This window comes from Zootoca vivipara, chromosome 5 (genome assembly GCF_963506605.1).
Source record: "Zootoca vivipara chromosome 5, rZooViv1.1, whole genome shotgun sequence".
Lineage (NCBI taxonomy): Eukaryota > Metazoa > Chordata > Lepidosauria > Squamata > Lacertidae > Zootoca > Zootoca vivipara.
Window position 1 is genome coordinate 85,254,022 of NC_083280.1, and position 20,280 is coordinate 85,274,301.

The 20,280-nt window shown below is 44.6% G+C and overlaps 1 protein-coding gene across 2 annotated transcripts in view; it reads right to left on the minus strand.

Moving 5' to 3' along the window:
* The window catches only part of ADK (adenosine kinase), a 175,778-nt gene that overhangs the window by 148,952 nt on the left and 6,546 nt on the right, over positions 1–20,280 (minus strand). Inside the window, exons 1-2 of one of the 2 annotated variants that reach the window (XM_035138687.2) lie at positions 18,359–18,852; positions 13,335–13,409 (exon numbers count right to left, since the gene is read on the minus strand). In XM_035138687.2, coding sequence (XP_034994578.2) covers positions 13,335–13,409; positions 18,359–18,837 — 554 coding nt within the window. In that variant the 5' untranslated portion in view covers positions 18,838–18,852. Of the gene's footprint in view, positions 1–13,334; positions 13,410–18,358; positions 18,853–20,280 lie in introns of those variants that run through there. The other variant, XM_035138686.2, reaches the window with a different exon arrangement.

Below are 20,280 nucleotides of genomic sequence, written 5' to 3' on the forward strand. Positions count from 1 at the left end.
CACATATGAAGATAGGTACCATGGGTAGGGCAAACTCTCCAACAAAGAGGGGATACCGAACCACAAATGTGATGCAAATGCCCTGGTTTCAGTGACTGCTCCTTCAATAGCTGAGATTGGTGGGTACCCTCCTTTAAGGCAAAGATTATCCCATCTCCTTCAAATATTCTCCCCTCAGTATATGTTTCTCAAATTTCTCGCAGTCCTCCCTTGTCACAATACTGGTGGTCTAGAAAAAGCCAGTGAAAGGCTGTGCTTCACTCATTACCTGACCTGGGTGAGTATGGCACAATTTTTTGAAAACAGTGAGGGACCTCAGAGCATCCCATTTTCTAAAAGGTAAGTAGCTGCTAAAGACAGCACTTGCATCTTTTGCCAGCACAAAGCATGTACAAGTTCCAACAGGTTCACTAGCTGCTGAATAGTAAGAGGTTTTTCCTTTGTGCAGTAGCCTACTAGAGTGATTTACGCTAATGACCCATTTTCTGAACCTGGGTGTGTGCCCTGTATTTGTCCGTAAGTACCGTATATTCCGGTGTATAAGACTGGGTATATAAGACGACCCCCAACTTTTCCAGTTAAAATATAGAGTTTGGGATATACTCACCATATAAGAAATACGACCCGGCGTATAAGACAACCCCTGACTTTTGAGAAGATTTTCCTGGGTTAAAAAGTAGTCTTATACGCAGGAATATACAGTATTCCCTTTGCAGCACTGTGGCATCAGAGTGCAATACATAGCAAATCACATATACCACCAAAAGGGTACAGAGCTTGCAGCTAAATTGAAGGTCAAGTTTCCAGAACAACAGCCAGCTTGGGCCCAATACTCATCACTCACCCACCCACTCACTCGCAAAACGTATTGGAAATTAGGTTTCCAATAAATGGATGTGTGTGCATTTGAAAAACAAGGTGTATATGAATCCTCTTAACTGGCTAAGCAATTTTAAGTTTTATGATGGCCACCTACTTATGAAATACATCCTTCATTTTCCCTGCCTTCCAGTGAAACTGTTTAACTTACTAGCCTCTGATCCAAGGCTCACATTCACAGATAAGCAGCTTTTAAACCAGGCCTATCCAACCTATTAGTCATTATATACTACTGGCTCCATGAACATAGCTTCCAGACTTTAAAAAAATCAGTTCTGGTCATTAAAAATTAATGGACATTTTCAATGCACATTTTGAGTCTATTTATTTCTGAACCAATTCCATTTTGATGTATGAGGTGCCCCTCAGATCTTAACTACTTTACACTAAAGCAGTCATAACAAACACTTTCCCTTTTCTCATTTTAGAATGATTATGCATGAATGTTAGAAACTTCAAGATTCCAAGCTGGACAATGAGCAAATTATAAGCAAGCAGCTGCAGCCAAATGAAATATTATGGTACTTCAGCTCCTTTCCAAGCACTTAAGAGACACTTTGGAAACTAATGATCCTTGACTGAAGTTAGCATTTGGAAGATAAGACTTTTAATGGAGGAAATGGCTTAGATACATAGTACAATGAGAAGCAAGCTACATCATATTAAGCCCATCCCTTGGTAAACATACGGTAAAATGTGGATATTAGAAAATAAAGCCTGAGTTATGTCAGACGCTATTAATGAAATCCCAACAGGCCCAAAGCCCAAGGCATACCAACTGCCTAAGTTACAGGTAGGTAGCCATATTGGTCTGCCATCGAAACAAAATAAAAATAAAATAGAAAAATTCATTCCAGTCGCACCTTAGAGACCAACTAAGTTTGTCATTGGTATGGGCTTTCGTGTGCATGCACACTTCTTCAGATACCTGAAAATGCACATGAAAGCTCATGCCAATGACAAACTTATTTGGTCTCTAAGGTGCAACTGGAAGGAATTTTTCTATTTTATTTTTATTTTGTTTCAAGGATAGTTTAGACAGCCAAAAAAGGAGAATTTAACAAAAAAGGAAAACGCCATATCCATTATCTTATTACTAACAGGGTTGAACGTTCTAAACAACTAGTTTTGTTTGTAAATAGCACCCAATAGCAAGTCATGCAATATGTCAGAGATATAATAGCAGCTGCAAAACACACTTATCTGATTGATTGATTGATTGATATACCACTGATGTTATCAAGGCAATCCCATATAATTCATATAATTCAAGTGTCCGTATGCTACTGAGGTGGCATGGAGCCAGATCACAGGGCAAGCTGCATAGCATCTAGCAATTTCTGTGTGCAGTGACATGGTTGCTGACCAAGCAGCAGAGTTTGCTCTGGCCGCCATAGGAATTGCTGAGTGTAACTTTTCTTTGGGTGTTAGTGGAGTTTCTGCTGAATGATGATAATTTTAACTACAAGCAAAGGCAGAAATATATACAGCATGCAGCACAATGATGTACTCAATACAGTATCTCCATTTTCTTTTCCATAGCATTTAGGATCAGTTACTTCGTTTTGTGGCAACATTGTGTTAAATGCTTTCCTGCCCTTGCCAGGGGATATTAATGATGCTGCATGAGAAAATGCGCAATGGCAGGATGTTACAACATGTGATGAGCAAATCTTCCCAGTTATGCAGGAGAACTCAGCACAGAATGACAATTTCTGACAGCATCCCCACGTCACCAACACTTTGACCCTATACATGCATTATTTGTGAAACTATAAAACCATATTTTCACCTTCAGTGAACCAAAGGATCAGATTGCTCACATATATACACCCAATTGACCTTCTTTATTCTTTATATTGTATTTTTATGTTGTGAGCCACCTTGAGATTTATGGATGGAGGGCAGCTGGTATACAAATTTAATAAATAAATAAAATTTAAAGGGAGCCGGTGTAATCCTGCTACTAATCAAATTTGCCCTGTGGCAGTCCTGGCACTAAAAGAGTTCCTTCAGGTACACATATCAATATCTTGTAGCCAATGAGCCATCATTTCAGCTGTTTTTTAAAAAATAAATGTTTTCCAAAGACCTGACTTTTATCAAGTCAGTGGAAGTTTGAAAGAGCTATTGGCTTCACAATTAAAGAGTTCAATGTAAATTACAATACAATAGCTTCTTGTTACATATACATCTTACTAGTCACTAGCCCTTCAACCCGTTTGCGAGATATTCACTTCCTTTTATTATATGGCCTAAAATATCAGTATCGCTTTATGTAGTTGCGTTTTATGACATATAATTATTTCTGTATAGCTTAAGTTTTGAAACTGCCCATTCTATCAAGCAGGCTCACTCTTATCATGCATTTGGACAACAAGATTATAAGCTGCAATCAATACTGTATAAGGTTTAAAGAGCTTTTGAACTTAACACCAAAATAATAGGTTTAAATGATTAAAAATGGATTGAGAAAGCAAGGAAAGCCTAAAGCCTGTTAATCATTTCACTGTGGCCAACTATGGTGCATTTCTTACATTCAGACAGGCCTTCGTCACTCTGGGTTGAAATACAACACAATACTGAGCCTTAAAATAAATTATGATTGCCCAATGGAACCAGAGGATTAGGAATTCAAGGCAAGAGACACAAAAGGGGCTTAAGCATCTCCATGTGTGGATACAAATACTACAATCCAATATCACAATTATTTTTTATGAGAGGTGGCAAAAAGAAATAGGAACTATGACCCCTTGTATTCTTTGTAGTTTATTAAAAACTTTATCTTGTCTGCCCTGCTGGCCTCATTGAAAAGCAGAAAGATGAAAAGCCTTGTAATAGTCTCGCAACAGCTGTTCAAAAGCTTCATGTGGTGACTGCAAGTAGTTTGCAAACTCCCAGCATTAAGCTAGTGTTACCACCCTTTGAAGGCACACAGAAACATTGGGGATTGGAAGTGAGGAAGAGTCCAAAATTCCCATGCAAATCACCTCACCAACAGGTTGAAAAGGGTGATGACATAAAAATGAGTAAAATGGAACATTAAAAAGAGTAAAATGGAAGCTGACCTGTACAAAATTTGAGGATGGACAAGGTCCGTTTTAATCTGCTACCCTGTAGGGGCATACAGCAGAGCTTCCTATTTCCATAAAACATGTTGTAGTTATATCAATGTACAACTGCCTCAGAAATTAGGAAGTTAAACTTAGGAACTCTGCCCAGAAGCATAAAATTCTCTAAATGCCCCAAAGGGGGAAGTTAAAAATAAAGCATTCCAAGTTTCAACCAATTATATCACATCTGCTCAAGGAGTATTTATCCTCAGCCACAAAGTCTTATGCCAAAAGCCACACATATGAAAGGGTACCAAAAACAGACAGAGGTGCCTTAGTTCTTCTCAAAGTGGCAAGTTATGCAACAACATAAAAGAGAGGTTATTTTGATTTTTAAAAAAATAGCAAGAAAAGTCATGATTTCCAAGCTAAGGCAATGCTAATGTTGAATTTTAAATTTGCTTTTCTTTTAGAAGCTGAAATTAAAAGTAACTGACAAACTACATTGTTGGAAAAAAATTAAGTAGAATATTTTTCTTATGTAAGTACCACTTATCCTTCTTACTACTCCACTAATGCGCCCTGTAGCAAGGTCACATAGTATAGTTGGTTAGTGCATAGTGCTGATAAGACCAAGATTGCAGGTTCGATTCCCGCATGGGACAGCTACATATTCCTGCATTGTAGGGGGTTGACATAAATCAGGCATCCCCAAACTCGGCCCTCCAGATGTTTTGGGACTTCACTTCTCATCATCCCTGACCACTGGGTCCTGTTAGCTAGGGATGATGGGAGGGCCGAGTTTGGGGATGCCTGATCTAGGTGATCCTCAGGGTCCCGTCCAACCCTACAATTCTATGATTCTATAGAGTATATGTATAAAAATAACTGGGAAAGTGGGGAAGGAGGGGAAGAACATTGAAAGTTAAGTTGTTAGCCATGGAAAGTGTTGAGTCTGAAAGGATTCCTGTGTCAAAATAATCTTGCTCTGTTATTTTCCTTATTTTAAAAGAGTTGGTCACTGTAAGTTGCTAAATACGGTAGTCCATGAGATTGGATTCCCTACCGAGCCTGTGCTTCAGCTGTGTCTAGCATGAGGCCTGTTCATAATGCGGATGCTGAATAAGTTTACCTACCTATGGTTTCAAATCAAGGCATACAAGCACTAAAGTGAAAGGGAGAAACTCATAAGGAGAATGCAAGCTTCTTTTTAATACCCTGCATCTCCAAGGAGAACCGTCACACTTTGAAGAGTCTGGTTTTAGAGGAGCTCAAATTTAGTATATAATTCTCGGTTGAGAATGTAAGGTCATATTTTGTTCCCCATCTCATTTTCTATAGAAGGACAGAAGCACCTACAGTATTGCAGAGTGAATAATAAAAGACTGGCAAAGCTAGGGTTGGCAGCCAGTCAACTGACCAGCCAAGCATTGTTCCAAGAATGTCATTGTATAGACTGCAGTTTACTTTTAAAATTTTCATTACTGTATGGTGTTATTTGTTAAGTGGAGCAGGAGTGAGGGCAGATCACCCTAACCCTATCATTCAGGTGCAAGCCTAGCAGACTAACAAACCTTCTCCCATGGCAAAAACTGGAACACAAGCAGTCATCAGCATCAAAGGCCCAGGGGAGTGTCAGATTAGAAACAGATACATCAAGGTTCATATTCTCACCCAGCCATAACATTTCATTAGACGGCATTGGGTCAATCATCACAGTGCTGCTCTGGAGAAAAATCAAGGGTGGGGAAGGAAGCTATGGGTGGTCTTCAACTAGGTTTTATTCAGAGTAGACCCAGTGAAATTAATGGACATGACAAACTGAGAAGGAAAACTCTGGTGCTAAACCTCTGCTGCCTTCTGGGACATCTGGAGATGGAGGCTTTATATTTTAAAATGAATGCCATTGTTTCACAGATGTTATTTTTGATAATTAGCCGAAGTATCAAACCTGCTCATATGATTCTTTGTCTTCATAGCACTAATTCTTGGAGCTAACTACCGTGTTTCCCCTTTTTTAAGACACCGTCTTATAACTTTTTTTCCTCAAAAAAACACACAGTGTCTTATTTTCAGGGGATGTCTTATTGTTATTATGTTTTTATGGTATCTGTGGTTCCGGGCGGTGGGGCGGCAGGCCTCCTCGGCCGGGCCATGAAGACAGGCCACCCGTGCGCCTTCCGAGCTTGGCCAGCTGAGCTTGGCGAGGTGGAACGCCTCCGAGGAATGTGGGACCCGGGCAAGGCGGCACTGAGAGCCCCCACGGCCGCGCAGCCATCGCCCTCGTTGCCGCGTCCCTTTCAAGCCTCTCGCTCAAGCTTGGAAGGAGCCGCGCGCCCACGGCTCATGCAGCAAGGGCCCTCCCGACTCCTTCCCAGGCGCCCCTTTCCCCTCCTCCTTGCCGGTTCTGGGCAGCAGGCAGCAGGCAGGAAGAGGCCAGGTCGCTGGCTCGGCGCTCTGCCTGATCGGCACTGCGGAGCGCTCCGAGGGATCGGCGCTGCAGAGCGCTCCGAGCGATTGGCGTTGCGGAGCGATCGGCGCTATGGAGCGCTCCGCTCTGCCGCCGCCGGTTCTGGGCACCGGGGCGGCAGGCCTCCTCGCCGGGCGCTCTGGCGGCGCAGAAGAGGCCAGCAGCGCTCCCGCCGTGTGTTGCCCCGGTGGTGCGGAAGGGCCTGCAGGCCTCCCGTCACCACTCTTCCTTGGGCCATGCATCCCACGACACTCCGGCGTCGCGGAAGGGGCCAGCAGCGCTCCCGCCGCCGCCTGTCACTCCAGCGGTGCGGAAGCGCCCGCGGGCCTCCCGCCGCCACTCAGCCTTGGGCCATGCAGCCCTCCAAGGGATCGGCGCTGCGGAGCGCTCCGAGGGATCGGCGCTGTGGAGCGCTCTGAGTGATCGGCGCTGCGGAGCGCTCCGAGCGATCGGCGTTGCGGAGCGATCGGCGCTGTGGAGCGCTCCGCTCTGCCGCCGCCGGTTCTGGGCGCCGGGGCGGCAGGCCTCGCCGGGCGCTCTGGCGGCGCAGAAGGGGCCAGCAGCGCTCCTGCCGTGTGTTGCCCCGGTGGTGCGGAAGGGCCTGCGGGCCTCCCGTCACCACTCTTCCTTGGGCCATGCAGCCCACGACACTCTGGCGTCGCGGAAGGGGCCAGCAGCGCTCCCGCCGCTGCCCGTCACTCCAGCGGTGCGGAAGCACCCGCGGGCCTCCCGCCGCCGCTCAGCCTTGGGCCTTGGGCCATGCAGCCCCCAGGGGTTGCTACGACCACATAACACCCAGCAGCAGCAGCAGCAACAGCAGCGGGAGGACAAGGACGGCGCTGCTGCTGGGTCCCGCTGCCTCGAGGCGAGCGGCGCTGCTGCGCGGAGGTATGGCTTATTTTCAGGGGGTGTTTAATATTGCACAAATGCTTTAAAAGCCTGCTATGGCTTACTTTCTGACTACGTATTAAAAAGGGGGAAACACGGTACAGTAACTTTGTCAGAGAAACCCCTGCACAAGGGCTTCTGCTTACAAAAAGGGGTTTCCCCTTCTGCACCATCTAAAATTGGCTTGGGACACACACACCCAACAGCATACTGGGAGAGGGGAGGGCGGTTGTTCCATCTGGCAAGCTGATATGCTTGCTCAGACAGAATGTTCAATGTATCGCAACACTGAATTCGACCATTGATCATTATTTAACCAGATTTTTTTTTGACAAGTCAAATGTCCAACCCCAAAATTGTCTATCCTAATTAATTTTATATTCTACTATCCCCCATCATAGAGGGACGCGGGTGACACTGTGGGTTAAACCACAGAGCCTAGGGCTTGCCAATCAGAAGGTCGGTGGTTTGAATCCCTGTGGCAGGGTGAGCTCCCGTTGCTCGGTCCCAGCTCCTGCCAACCTAGCAGTTCGAAAGCACATCAAAGTGCAAGTAGATAAATAGGTACCGCTACCGCGGGAAGGTAAACGGCGTTCCGTGTGCTGCTCTGGTTTGCCAGAAGTGACTTTGTCATGCTGGCCACATGACCTGGAAGCTGTACGCCAGCTCCCTCGGCCAATAACGCAAGACGAGTGCCGCAACCCCAGAGTCGGTCATGACTGGACCTAATGGTCAGGGGTCCCTTTACCTTTATCCCTCATCGTAGCTGAAAAGGACAAAATACCCATCATATATTAAATGCACTCCAATACATAAATGGCAAAAAAGAGCAGCTCTTCTGCATTCAGCTTGCGTCTCCACTGCTGTGAGTCACAGCACTTCAAGAGTGGAACCAGACCTTTGGACTCCTCTCATCTGGTTCCCTCAGTTTGCCATTAATACACTGAAATTTAATTATGACTAATGGAACATCCCTACAACCTGTTTTTCCTTTTTCCTTTCCAAAATCAAAAGAAAACCAAGTTATTAGTCATGTACTTCATCCCCCCCCCACTCATCAACTCCACAGAGTGTTTTTTTCTGAATGTGTCAGGGTTCCCTCACCCCAAACATGTCTGATTCAAGAACTTCATTTGAAGATAGAAAATTAAATAAGCAGCCACTTCAAACATATGCGTCCTTAAATTAAGAAGCCATTTACATATGACCTTTGCTTTTTTAAAAAATAAGATTGTTATCCTTGAGAAAGGATTTTTTGTATTTTTCAAATATGCTTTGCATAGCATTTGTCGAGTTTAAGAGCTTAATGAATAATTATAACCCTGCTTGTATTATGGTTAACTAAGCTCAGTTTCTATTTCCAAGTTTAAATATCATCAGCACATCTGCTCACCGGATGGAGCGGGCTGGGCTGGGGAAAATCAGTGCAGAACCATGGCAAGTATCCATTCAAAGAAAAGCAGGTGATCAATCCTCTGCCGCCACTATGCTCCACAGGAGCATGATGTCACTTCCATTCTGCCCAAATTGCCACACCAGTTTACATCTCCTGTTGCTGGCAGCGAAGAAACTGTGTTGATATTTGAATTCATTTCGTTTATGAACCACTTCCTGTTTTTAAAATTCTGTAGCAATTTAGCAATGAAAGCATCAACAATTAAGACCGTTTCAAGTCCAGTACAGTGGTACCTTGGTTTACGGACGCAATTGGTTCCGGGGAGCCGTTCGCTCCCTGAGCAGTCTGTAAACAGAGCGCCACTTCTGCGCATGCGCAGATCGCTTGTGCACATCCAGTCCGCGGAGTACTCAAACCGAGAATACTCAAACCGCAGCGGACGTAAACCGAGGTATGACTGTACAGATATACGGTAGATAGGGATTAAAAGCTTCCAAGGCTTGTTGCAAAAGAAAGGTCTTCAATAGGTGCAACAAAGTAACAGAGATGCCACCTGCCTGTTAAATACTTAGTTGCTGAAGTAAAGCTGCTGTTTCATTTCAAAGCGCTACTACAAATGTTCCATCTCCGCAAGCATATCAGCCCTGCTATAAGCCTGGGTCCTGCTTACATTAGTTATAAGTATTAACTCTAATCAGGCTGCCTAAAATAGGCCACTCTCGCATTAAGCAATAAACAGCAGCATAATTTCAATTTGTAGTTCTCTATTCCATTAGTCATTCCCCCAAACTCTCGCTGAAAATAATTATAAGATTTTTATTCCCAATGGGAAAACACGAGTTGCTTGTTACAAATAAACCAGAAATGTTTCTTTGATTTCCTAAATGTCAATAATTTTGTTTTAAATGTGTTTTGAGTTTGCATGTTTTCTAAAATGGAATAATCACAGGTTCTGTTTATACTGCCGGGGGGGGGGGGGAGAATGCAATTTAGAAAAACTGGATTGGGTGCAAACTTAATCATGCTTTGAGAACGCTGTTTCCATTTATCTGGATGGGGCAGGGAAGGTCAACATTACATAAATCCAAGGCAGTCAACACTGCATCCACCAGAGAAACTAACCAAGATCTGATTACTCCACCAGATCTCTATGTATAATGACATGTGTGGACCCAAGATTGGAGACAAATTATAGAGGTGAGCTGAAATAGCCTGCAGAGGAGCTTGTTACTATTCCTACCACACTTTTATGAAAATCACAGTACTGTACCTAGAAATCTCAAATGGTTGAATACTTGTATCTGTCATCAGTGGAGCATAACCAGGCCCTGCTCCATTCTGTATGAATTTGGGGCACACAGGCTAGGTAGAAAGATTTGTCTCTGGCTCCGACACTGATGATGATTAAGCACTGGCAATCAAATACAGGCAGCACAGCAGCAGCAAACATTAAGACTGCAATCCGAAGCCCAGTTATCTTGAGTAACTTTCATTCTTAGGGTGAAAGTAAACTGCCCCTTGTGACACAGTCTAGTACAGGGGACCCCAGACTTACCGGGCTTCGGGCCGGTGCCCGCCGCGCCGACTGCGCGGCGGGCCGGAGAGCAGGGGAGTGCGCGCCCGTGCGCATGCACACACGCACACGGTCGGGAAAAAATCGCTGAAAATCGCTTGTGCGCATGCGTATGGGCCTCCCCCGACCCGGAAGTGCATCGGAAATGACCTCTTCTGGGTCGGGAGAGGCCCATACGCATGTGCACAAAGGATTTTCGGCATTTTTTTGCCGATTTTGAAGATCACCGCCGCGCCGCGTGCTGTAAGAGCGGGCGGCGGCAGCGGGCGTCGTCGCGGGCCGGATTGGGAGGCTAATAGGGCCGCATCCGGCCCGGGGGCCGTAGTCTGGGAACCCCTGGTCTAGTATGTAGTCCCTAGAACATAAGATAATTCTAGTTACAGGTAGGTAGCCGTGTTGGTCTGACATAGTCGAAACAAAATTTAAAAATTCCTTCCAGTAGCAATGACAAACTTAGTTGGTCTCCAAGGTGCTACTGGAATGATTTTTTGTATTTTGTTTCAACAAGGTAAGATAATTTCAAACAACCCCGAACAGCAAAGATTCATTAGAGTTGGTTCTTTTGCCTTGTGGGCTTCAAAAAGTAAATACAGACAGAGCAGGGTTGGGTAGTTGCTTTTGCAGACTTATCTGTGAGGTCACTGTAATAATAATCCCACTGACTGACACAGCATGGAACTCTCCCAACACATACATGTGCAAGACAGAAAAACAAACTGTTTTTCCATGCAAGGAAAAAAACCCCACTATAGTCAATAAATGGGAAACTCCATTCCAGTCAGACTCTGAATGAACGAGTGCTTCAACAAAATATGATCTACAAAAGTGTATTAGAATGCCTGGAACATAATAAGTGAGGTACATAATTAATGGCCTCCTTGTTCTCTAACATAATTTTATTCAAACATTTTGGAAGGAACAAGTGATATTATAGGGGTAGAACTACCTAAACAGTATAGAAATTTATTCATGTATACGACTACAGCGACAAGAATGTCATTTGCCCCAAAATGGAAAGTAGTCCCGACGAAAGAAGATTGGATACAAAAACTCATGGATTATGCAGAAATGGCAAAGTTAATTTAGAATATGCAGGAAATGATAAATATAAATTTAAGGAACTTTTTTTGAAATGTTAAAATGACTGTAAAACTATTGAAATGTATATAACTGAAAATCACAAATAAAAAATTATTCTCACAGGGTGATCTTGAACTAGTAATACTCACTCAGCCTAACCTGATATGGTTGTTGCAATACTGAGAATGTATAACCTCCATGTACTCCACCTGATTACAACATTGCAGCAAACCATCAGAAGTACCAAACTGCAACTCTGCCTTTCAGTCCTACTGATGGAAATAAAGTCCAGTTGTCTTATATTCAGCATGCAAATAGAAACAAAAGTGTAGCCAACAATCAATGGATCGATGTTTAAGTGTAGCAAAAATAATGGATATTATTAGCTTTACCCTGGGGCCACATCTGTTCTCCTATTCTCAAGCCTCCCCAGGCCCCCAAGTTTATTGTAAAACTCAAAAATCAGAACGATAGCCAAAAAGGCTATCAATTCATGTTCTCTCAGAAGCAGAAAAAGGTCGGTGGGGGGCGGGGGGGGCAGATCTGAAATAAAGAGCAGTTGCTCCTGAAAATTAAGTTCTGCCTATATCAAACAAACAAGGAACACAGGCTTTGCTGTCCCTGTGCTTGTAGCTGAGTGGTAGGATACATGCTTTGTAAGCAAAAGGTAATAGGTTCAGTCCCTGGAATCTCTAAGCAAGTCCTATCTGAAACCCGGGAGCCATTGCCAGTGAGCACCATCAATAATGGGTTAGATGGACCTATGGTCTGACTCAGTATAGAGGCTTCCAATGCTGAACAAGCATTTTTTTGAGTCAAGTTAAGGCCCATTGCACAAGACTGGTTTATTGGAGAAGTAACATGCATGGCACTGGAAGCATGGACTTCAGGACTGGCACACCTTGGCTGGGGAGATCTGCAGCATGCAGGGGTCCCCAAACTAAGACCCGGGGGCCAGTAGCGGCCCACGTGAGCCAATTGTGTGACCCCCGACAACCCCACCGGCCGCTCTTATCGGCGCGCCGCGGTGCGGTTGCCCATCTCCGGGTCGGCACGGCGCCAGAAATAGCTTGTGCGCACGCATGGGTTGGAGGGCGGGGAAACACGCTCCCATACTCACGTGCACAAGCTATTTCTGGTGCCGTGATGACCCGGAAGTGCACCGGAAATGATGTCTGCGCATGCGCAGACGTCATTTTGCGTGCTGCGCCACGCCAGAAAAAGCAAGTGCGCGCGCATATGGGAGCACGTTTCCCTGCCCTCTAGCCTGCCGCGGGATCGGCACCAGAGGAACTGGCCCAAAGCCAGGTATGTTTGGGGACCCTTGCCCCAAAGTATTTCAATGTTTTATTGGGACTGGTTTTTCATTTCTGTTGATAGAGTCCATCAGACTGATTTGAAAGGGAACCTCTTTCCTTAAAAAAAAAGAAAAGGATTAGTGTCCAGTTCTAATGCCATTTAGGCTCTAAGGGTGCATTCAGAGGTGTAACCTTCTAGATAAGCTGCTCACGGAGGTGGTAGTCTTTACCAGGTCCATTTATCTATCCATCATTATTGCTATTGTACTTCCATGGAGTTTTGGAGTGAAGTGTTTTATCCTCAAAGCATCTCCCCCCCCCCCACATTTTATTATGGAGGGGGATTTCATGCTGTTCCTTCTTTTGGCAATGGCCCAATCCAACCTTATTAGATCCAACCTACCCAACCTTGCCTTTCTCAATTGTGAATTTTGATCATTGTACCCATTCACTCAGGACTTTGGCAGTTTCTTTTAGTGGAAATCTAAGCTGGCTATTTTCCTATTCTGCTTTAAGATATGCTTTTTGGCACGCTGAACTGAAGGCATACTGCAATTCTGCAAGCTCACAGTTATTGGAAGGTGAGTTTAAGAAACTCACCTAGAATTTGAAGAGAAAGATGTACTGTGAGATGTTCCCACAAGCTCCACATTTAACTTTGTGGACAAATTAAACATCGAAAAGGTTTAAGACTTACTTGTCAAGGAAGTCCTTGTCCACAACCGCACAGATATCCAGAAGAGGATTTCCCATTCCAAAAAGCACATTTTCACTGAAAGATAAAGTTGTCAGAGTTATTCAGTTCAAACAATTGCAGCATACTGGTAAAACAATTTTAAGATCACAAAGTCACCGCTGCCACCGGTGAACTGATAACGATTATTTGAGATAGAAACACAAACACCACATAGCTTTGTGGAGGGTGGGGAAAGAAGAGATATAATGGGCCTAAGCAAAGAAACCAAACAGCATTACACTTTTAAAATGATGGGGGCTGGGGTGGGGGAGCTTGATTTAATCCGAGGGCAGCATTCCGCCACGGGGAAACAAGGTGTGCCAGGGGGTGTGCAGACACAAAGCCCAAAGTGGGCAAGGCACTCCTCTCTCTTTCTGCCACACCCTTTTCCTCCTCCGTGGCAACTGGGTGAAATTAGGCTGAGAGTCTCATGTTGCAGTCCTGCTTTGAAAAGTATTTCTGCACTACTCAAGACACCAGAACCTGCCTGCATCTACCCACACCACTGTGCTGTCTGAAGCAGTTAGCTTCACAGTGTAGCATGGTGAAGCCAGCCTTGTGCCCTCTGTTCAAGATGAAGGTTTTATTTTATAGAGAGGACATTTCCTCTCTATAAATGAAATGATTATGTCTGCTTATCATATGAACCGGGGGGACACCAAATTTAGCCATAAAATGGGGAGGGTATGTTTCTGATTTAATAGTGATTTTCACAATCAAAAAGATCAAGTAATCACAGGGTATTCCTATAATCTTTCTAGTTTCATGGTCAGAGGACTGAGAGCAACTAAATCGTACAGAGCCAAGTCCTGAGCTCATATTCAAAAGACAGTTTTAAGGTAGCAGCCAATAAGTTGAGAGCAGTTGTTTAAGAAACACATCACAACAAATGATCCTGAATTCAGGCCCCTAAGTGAGCCCCACCGACTTCAGAAAAAGCTGTTTCCATGCTGTAAATTTAGGATTACAGTACAGTATTTAGTAATGTAAGCTAGTTCACAGTTTGTAAAACAGTGTTAACATAGCAAAGCCAGGTATTAATCATTTGCCAGCTTTTATTGGCTGCCACGTCACTTAAGGACAACTCTGCTACCAGTATAAGGTAGTTAGAAATAGAAAATAAAATTAATGATAGATTATGCACATTTTAAACAATTTAAAGGGCTTCGCCTCATGGAGTAACAAAGTAGAGCTATGTAAATGTTCTATCAGTGCAAGGATTTCTGCTTGTGCAACAGAATGCTCTCCTTGAGCTAATGAGAAATGTTAGTTGAATACGGCCCACAAATTCAGAATTCCGTTCAACCATCACAGTATAAGCTTTTTCTCTATTTACCTGAATGTCTTTGACACATATACTCTAGTCCTGGGCTCATGATTTGTGTGCCAGAATCCAAGTCAGCAATCAATGTTATACACTCTCTCATCTCTTTTTGTAACGAATGACCCCACACTGTGTCATACAAACAGAAGCAGAGATTAAATAGAGTTCTGGGCTAGGATTGGGGAGACAAGGGTTCAAATCAATGCTCAACCATAAACATTACAGGGTAATGTTGGGCAAGTCACTCAACTAACCGCAATAGAAATGTTGTGAATAAAGTGCTGAAGACTACCTGTTAGTTGCCCTGAGGCTCCTGGATCAATAAGTGATCAGGAGAAGAAGATCAACTTTGGAATTTTTGCTTATGAATGTCTGAAGTTGCAAAAAAATAGACAATATCTCAAGACTTTTCTTTGCTGTGCCTGCAAGATTATATTACTAAAATCTTTTTTGCTAATAAGTTATTATTGTTCTTCCCAGCTTCTCATGAGATCTTTAGAGACTGCCCAGAATTAGTTTCTGCTGTGTATGTCCATCAGTCACATACTTCCATGTAAAAAAGCTTAGGGAATGAAATGGGAGTTTTAGGTAAGCATGTGTCAATACTGAGGTTATCACCCTGGTCCTATTAAGAAAGTCCCAAATGAATTTAATGGGGTCTGTTCTTGGGAAGGTATATCTAAGATTGCAATCTTAATGCAAGTGTTTTATAATGCATGGAGTTAATTTGCTTGCTTCCTGCAAACTTAATCTTACAAGTCAGGAGCAGAGACGTGGAAGCAATTTTCCTCAAGTCACTGAGTGAGTTGCATAACTGGTCCCCCCATGATATGAAAATGTTGCACATCACTTGTGGGGCACAGTCTTGCAAAAAGAGTCAAATATCACTCAGCACTTCAGCTGCCAGCTTCTTTAAAAGCAAGGACTACAGACATTAAATCAATCAGAACGAAAGCTGTTCTATTCCTAGAGACATCTCAAAGCATGTTGGCTCAGTGTAATCTGGTAGTTGAACTGAATCATTTTTTCAGAGGGATACTGGTCTGTGCTGCTCAACTCGAGGCAAAGAGATATCTGATACACCAGATACTGCTGGTGCAAAGAAAAGTATCAGAGAGATATCCTTAACAGATAAGGAAATTCTGGAGTTGCAACTTTATACTAGTGTACATGTTCCAGTTCATCCCATGGTGTCTGACAAGCTATGAAGACCCCAGCTAATTTGGTGATTATTTGCACAATGGAAATTACTCAGGAGGATTCTTTTCTTTTCGAGAAACCACAGGGAAGCGATCTACACAAGAAAGGTCGATCCATTTACAAAGTGAACCACTTGGGGCCAGAACCATTTGCTCCTAATAGCATTAAGCCTGTGATGGAGGGGGGAGGAGGAGGCTATTTTTGCGAATTCTTTCTCCTCTCTATGCTCCCTGAAAATCTGCTCTGGAGGAGGTGGGTGGGCTCTGGAGCAGCATGAGGTGATGTGCATGGTTGGTGAGTATCACCTCCTGCGTTCCTCCAGCATGAAATCACCACTAGATCTTGGTCACTTCCATGAATGGAGCACACCTACCATTCACAGAACTGACATCCCTTGAATCCAACTGCTGGAATCTCCAAGAGCTGCTTCAGTATCAAACTTTTTAGTGGATACACACTGCAGCCCTGGATTATGTACATACTAAAACTCAAATTTTAAAAGCTGATATACATTGCCAAATTTAACTGCCTGGAAGGAAAGGGAAGGAAGCTGCCATTTGCCATCATCATACAGGAGACAAATGTTAACTCTTCAGATGCAGCCACATGTGGAGAATAAGTCTCCCAATGGGCATTAACCATAGTAGCTAAACGGAGTCTGTGTTCAGAAGCAGTATCTCTGTCCCCCAGAAACTGGGAGATGTTGAAATTGACTAGCAGAAATTCAGACTAGAATTCAATGTTTCCCAAGTTTGGGTCACCAGCTGTTTTTGGACTACAACTCCCACCATCCCTAGCTAGCAAGACCAGTGGTCAGGGATGATGGAAATTATAGTCCAAAAGCAGCTGGAGACCCAAGTTTGGGAAACACCGGACTTGATGGGCCTTTGGTCAATTGAGCTTTCATCACAACTTTATTCTTCCTTGAGGAGGCCCTCAGAATAGTATTTTACTCAGCAGCCAAATCCAGATTTTAATGCACTTGTATCCAAACAGTTTTCAGCAAAACACTGAAGTCCCCAAGAAAAACAATGTTTTCTAGTTTCCTTGAAGAGAAGATTTGTAAATGGTCTGAAATACAGTTTGTCCACCATTACTGGTCATTCCCTGCAACACACAGCTTCAGAATGCCTTCTAGGGGGCACTCTTAGTTTACACAAAGATGGCTAGTATCATTGGACCCAACATGAATTTAATGTGCTTCCTGGAATTTTTTGCAAGGTTCTCTGCAATACATCCTCCAAGCATGCACTTTTATATCAGCAACAAACATCTATATTTTGGGCACAAGATACTGACAAAGCAGGAAGACAGCAGCATGCCAGAATGCCTTGCTCACACTACTGCTGATGCAAGGGGTTCTTCTGAGCTACAGAACCGGTTGTAACTCGCAAGCTTGCACTTACTCCTTTGCCCAAAGAAGCTGATCTTTGAAAACATCTGAGCCGAGAGATCTAGAAATTCAGGACAAGAGTAGCAAGTGTTGAAGAGTTGACTCTTCACTCTTTTCTTAATTGGGAAGCCGAATAAATTAATTGACCCCACTCCACCCCAGAACGGCAAGAGCCTGCCTTTGGGAAGAAGCGATGGCAATTCCATTAAGTCGGTAGGCATTTGGAAGTCAACACCAGTTAATTAAGTTGAATTCTTTTTTAGAAGAAGAGTGCTTCTGGCTTGCACTCTTTATAAAGATTTGAGGAGTGAGGTTATTTACCCCTCTGTTATTGTCCATCCTGGGTCGCTCAACGATTGCTTTTAGCAGATGAAGATGATCAGGTGACAGCAAAAACTGCAAGGTTTTTAACAATTAGAATAAGATCTATTATTTGATTGGTGAGGTAAACCCTCAAAATGTATTTTCTATAGTTAAGTTTTTACCTCTAGGTAAGTTTTTAAACGTTTGATGTTTTATCTGTTTATAATATTCTGTTGGGAGCCGCCCAGAGTGGCTGGGGAAACCCAGCCAGATGGGTGGGGTATACCGTAAATAATATATTTTATTTTAGCTGATGCAAATAAAGATTCCTTTTCTTCTAAACTCAGCACGTGGGCATCCTGAAGCTTTTCGTTGCTGCTCCTTCTTCTCAATTACATTTTTTAAAAATACTTTTTTTCGTGTTGTGAACCGCCCTGCAGTCTTCGAAAGAAGGGCGGCATACGCATTTAACATACATCGTCACCATAGGAAGAATAACCGCGACACGGGTGTGCAGGCATTTCAAGGTGGGGAAAGGGAGCGAGAGGAACCAGGAAGGCGGCGGAGAGGATGCCAAGCCGCCACCCCTCCAAAAAAAAAAAGAGATCGCCGTTATCCCCCCGCCCCACGCTCCTGCATACACACGTACACGCGCATACACGCAACCCCCAACCCAATGCAAAGCGCCTCAGAGCCGGTTCAGGTGAAAGGGCGGCGGCGGCGGCTCCCTTGTCCTGGGGGAAGCCTCGCTGGCAACGGAGCTACCTCAGAGTGGGCATGGCGATGCTGTCGCTCGGGGGGGATCCTCCGGGGCTCGAACCTGACAGGCGGCGGTGGCGGGCAGCAGAGACTTCCAAACGAGCGCCGTCCTCCGTCTCTTCGACACGCCTCTCCCTCCCTCTCTCTCTCCCCACAGCGACTCGACTGACGGACTGAGCCGCCTCAAGCTGAGGAGGAGGAGGAGGAGGCCCCGCCACCTGCCAATCCCCGCCTCCCGCCGCCGCCATTGGCTGACACGCGGTGGGCATGAGCAGAAGGGGGAAAGCGCGGGCCGGCGGCCGCTGGGAGCCACAGCGCGCCTCGAGGCGGGCGTCGTTCGGGCGGCCTCGAAACCGCCGGCCCCGGCAAAGGGGTCGCGCCGTAGTGGCATTCGCGGGTCTGGGGGGGAGGCGCGGGGTCCGCCATGTCGGGTGCTGGCGAAGGTGGAGGGCGCCATCTTTGCTGTGGGCAACTGACAAGCGCATCTAATACCATACAGCCTCTCTCCGCCCCACCGCACACACGCTTTCTCCGCCCGTCGCGGCTTTCCCTCTTCTTAAAATTTAAAAAAAAAAAGACAAAGGGGTTTTTTCTTGGCTGCCGGGTTCAGCCAGGCCTCCCTTCACGTGGCGAAACAAGCAGGAGGGATGGGGCCTCCCTTACCGAGCCACGCCACGCGTTGCATAACCGGAGTTATCGATTTAAGTTTCTGGGGAAATGCTGGCTGACGCAGTTTAGATGATAAAAAAGATATTTTTGGGTGGGGAAAACGTAGCACAAGTCTGCGCAATAGGTCCACAAAGCCTTCTTCGCACACCTCAAATACAATCTTCAGCACCCTCACTTCACTAAACGAAGCTGCTTGAATCTGTCCCATCCACACGCTAACTATGGTCAAAAGTGCTTGTGCAGAACAGGGGTTTTCATCATTGGACACCTGCCACAGGTGGCATCTTGCGGCATCGATGAGGAATTGTGACAGAGGCGATTTTGCACAAGAAGTTTAAGAAAGCAAGACTCCTTCCCTGCCTGATGCTTGGTTGTTTCCTCTGCTGGCTTCCTTCTATGAGCTCATCATTTTAGCTAATTTGCCAAGCCTCAGAAGGCGGCTACGGTATTTCTATAAACAAGATGTGCAGTATTGGTACGTACGGTCCAGTCAATATATGGACTGTCTCTGTGGACTGCTCCTCTGAAAATCAGCTGCCCAGATAAATTTGCAAGCATCCTTCAACTCCCCCATGATAATATGACAGCAACAATTGCAGACAACAATGGCTTTCAAAGTGAACCATTCACAGTGGGATCAGGTGTTGTGTTATCGCCCCAACTCTATTCATTATTTTCATTGCCATAATCCTACACTTTGTCGAAGGGAAACTCCCCACCAGAGTAGAAATCATGTACTGAACAGATGGAAAGCTCTTTAATCTGAGCAGGCTGAAAGCAAAAAGTAAGGTTACCATAAGTTATGTCATAGAGCTTCAGTATGCTGATGACAACGTAGTGTGTGCACACTCAGAGAGGATGACCTCCAAACCATCCTAAATAACTTCGCAGAAGCTTACAAAAAGCTTGGCCTATCACTCAACTTCCAAAAAACCAAAGTGCTGCACCAGCAAGCACAAAACAACCCTTCTGCAGTGCCACAAATCCAGCTCAGTGGTGTAACACTGGAAAGTGTTGATCACTCCTCCTACTTTCCACAAGGACTGACATTTATGCTGAAATCCAGCATTGCCTGAGCTCTGTGAGTGTGGCTTTCTCCCGATTGAAGTACAGTTTGAGGACTGGGACATTCGAAGACAAACTAAAATGCTTATTTACAAAGCTATTGTACTACCAACATTACAGTATGCTTGTGAAACATGGACCGCTTATAAAGACCATCTCCAACTCCTCGAAAGATTCAAGCAACAGTGTCTTCA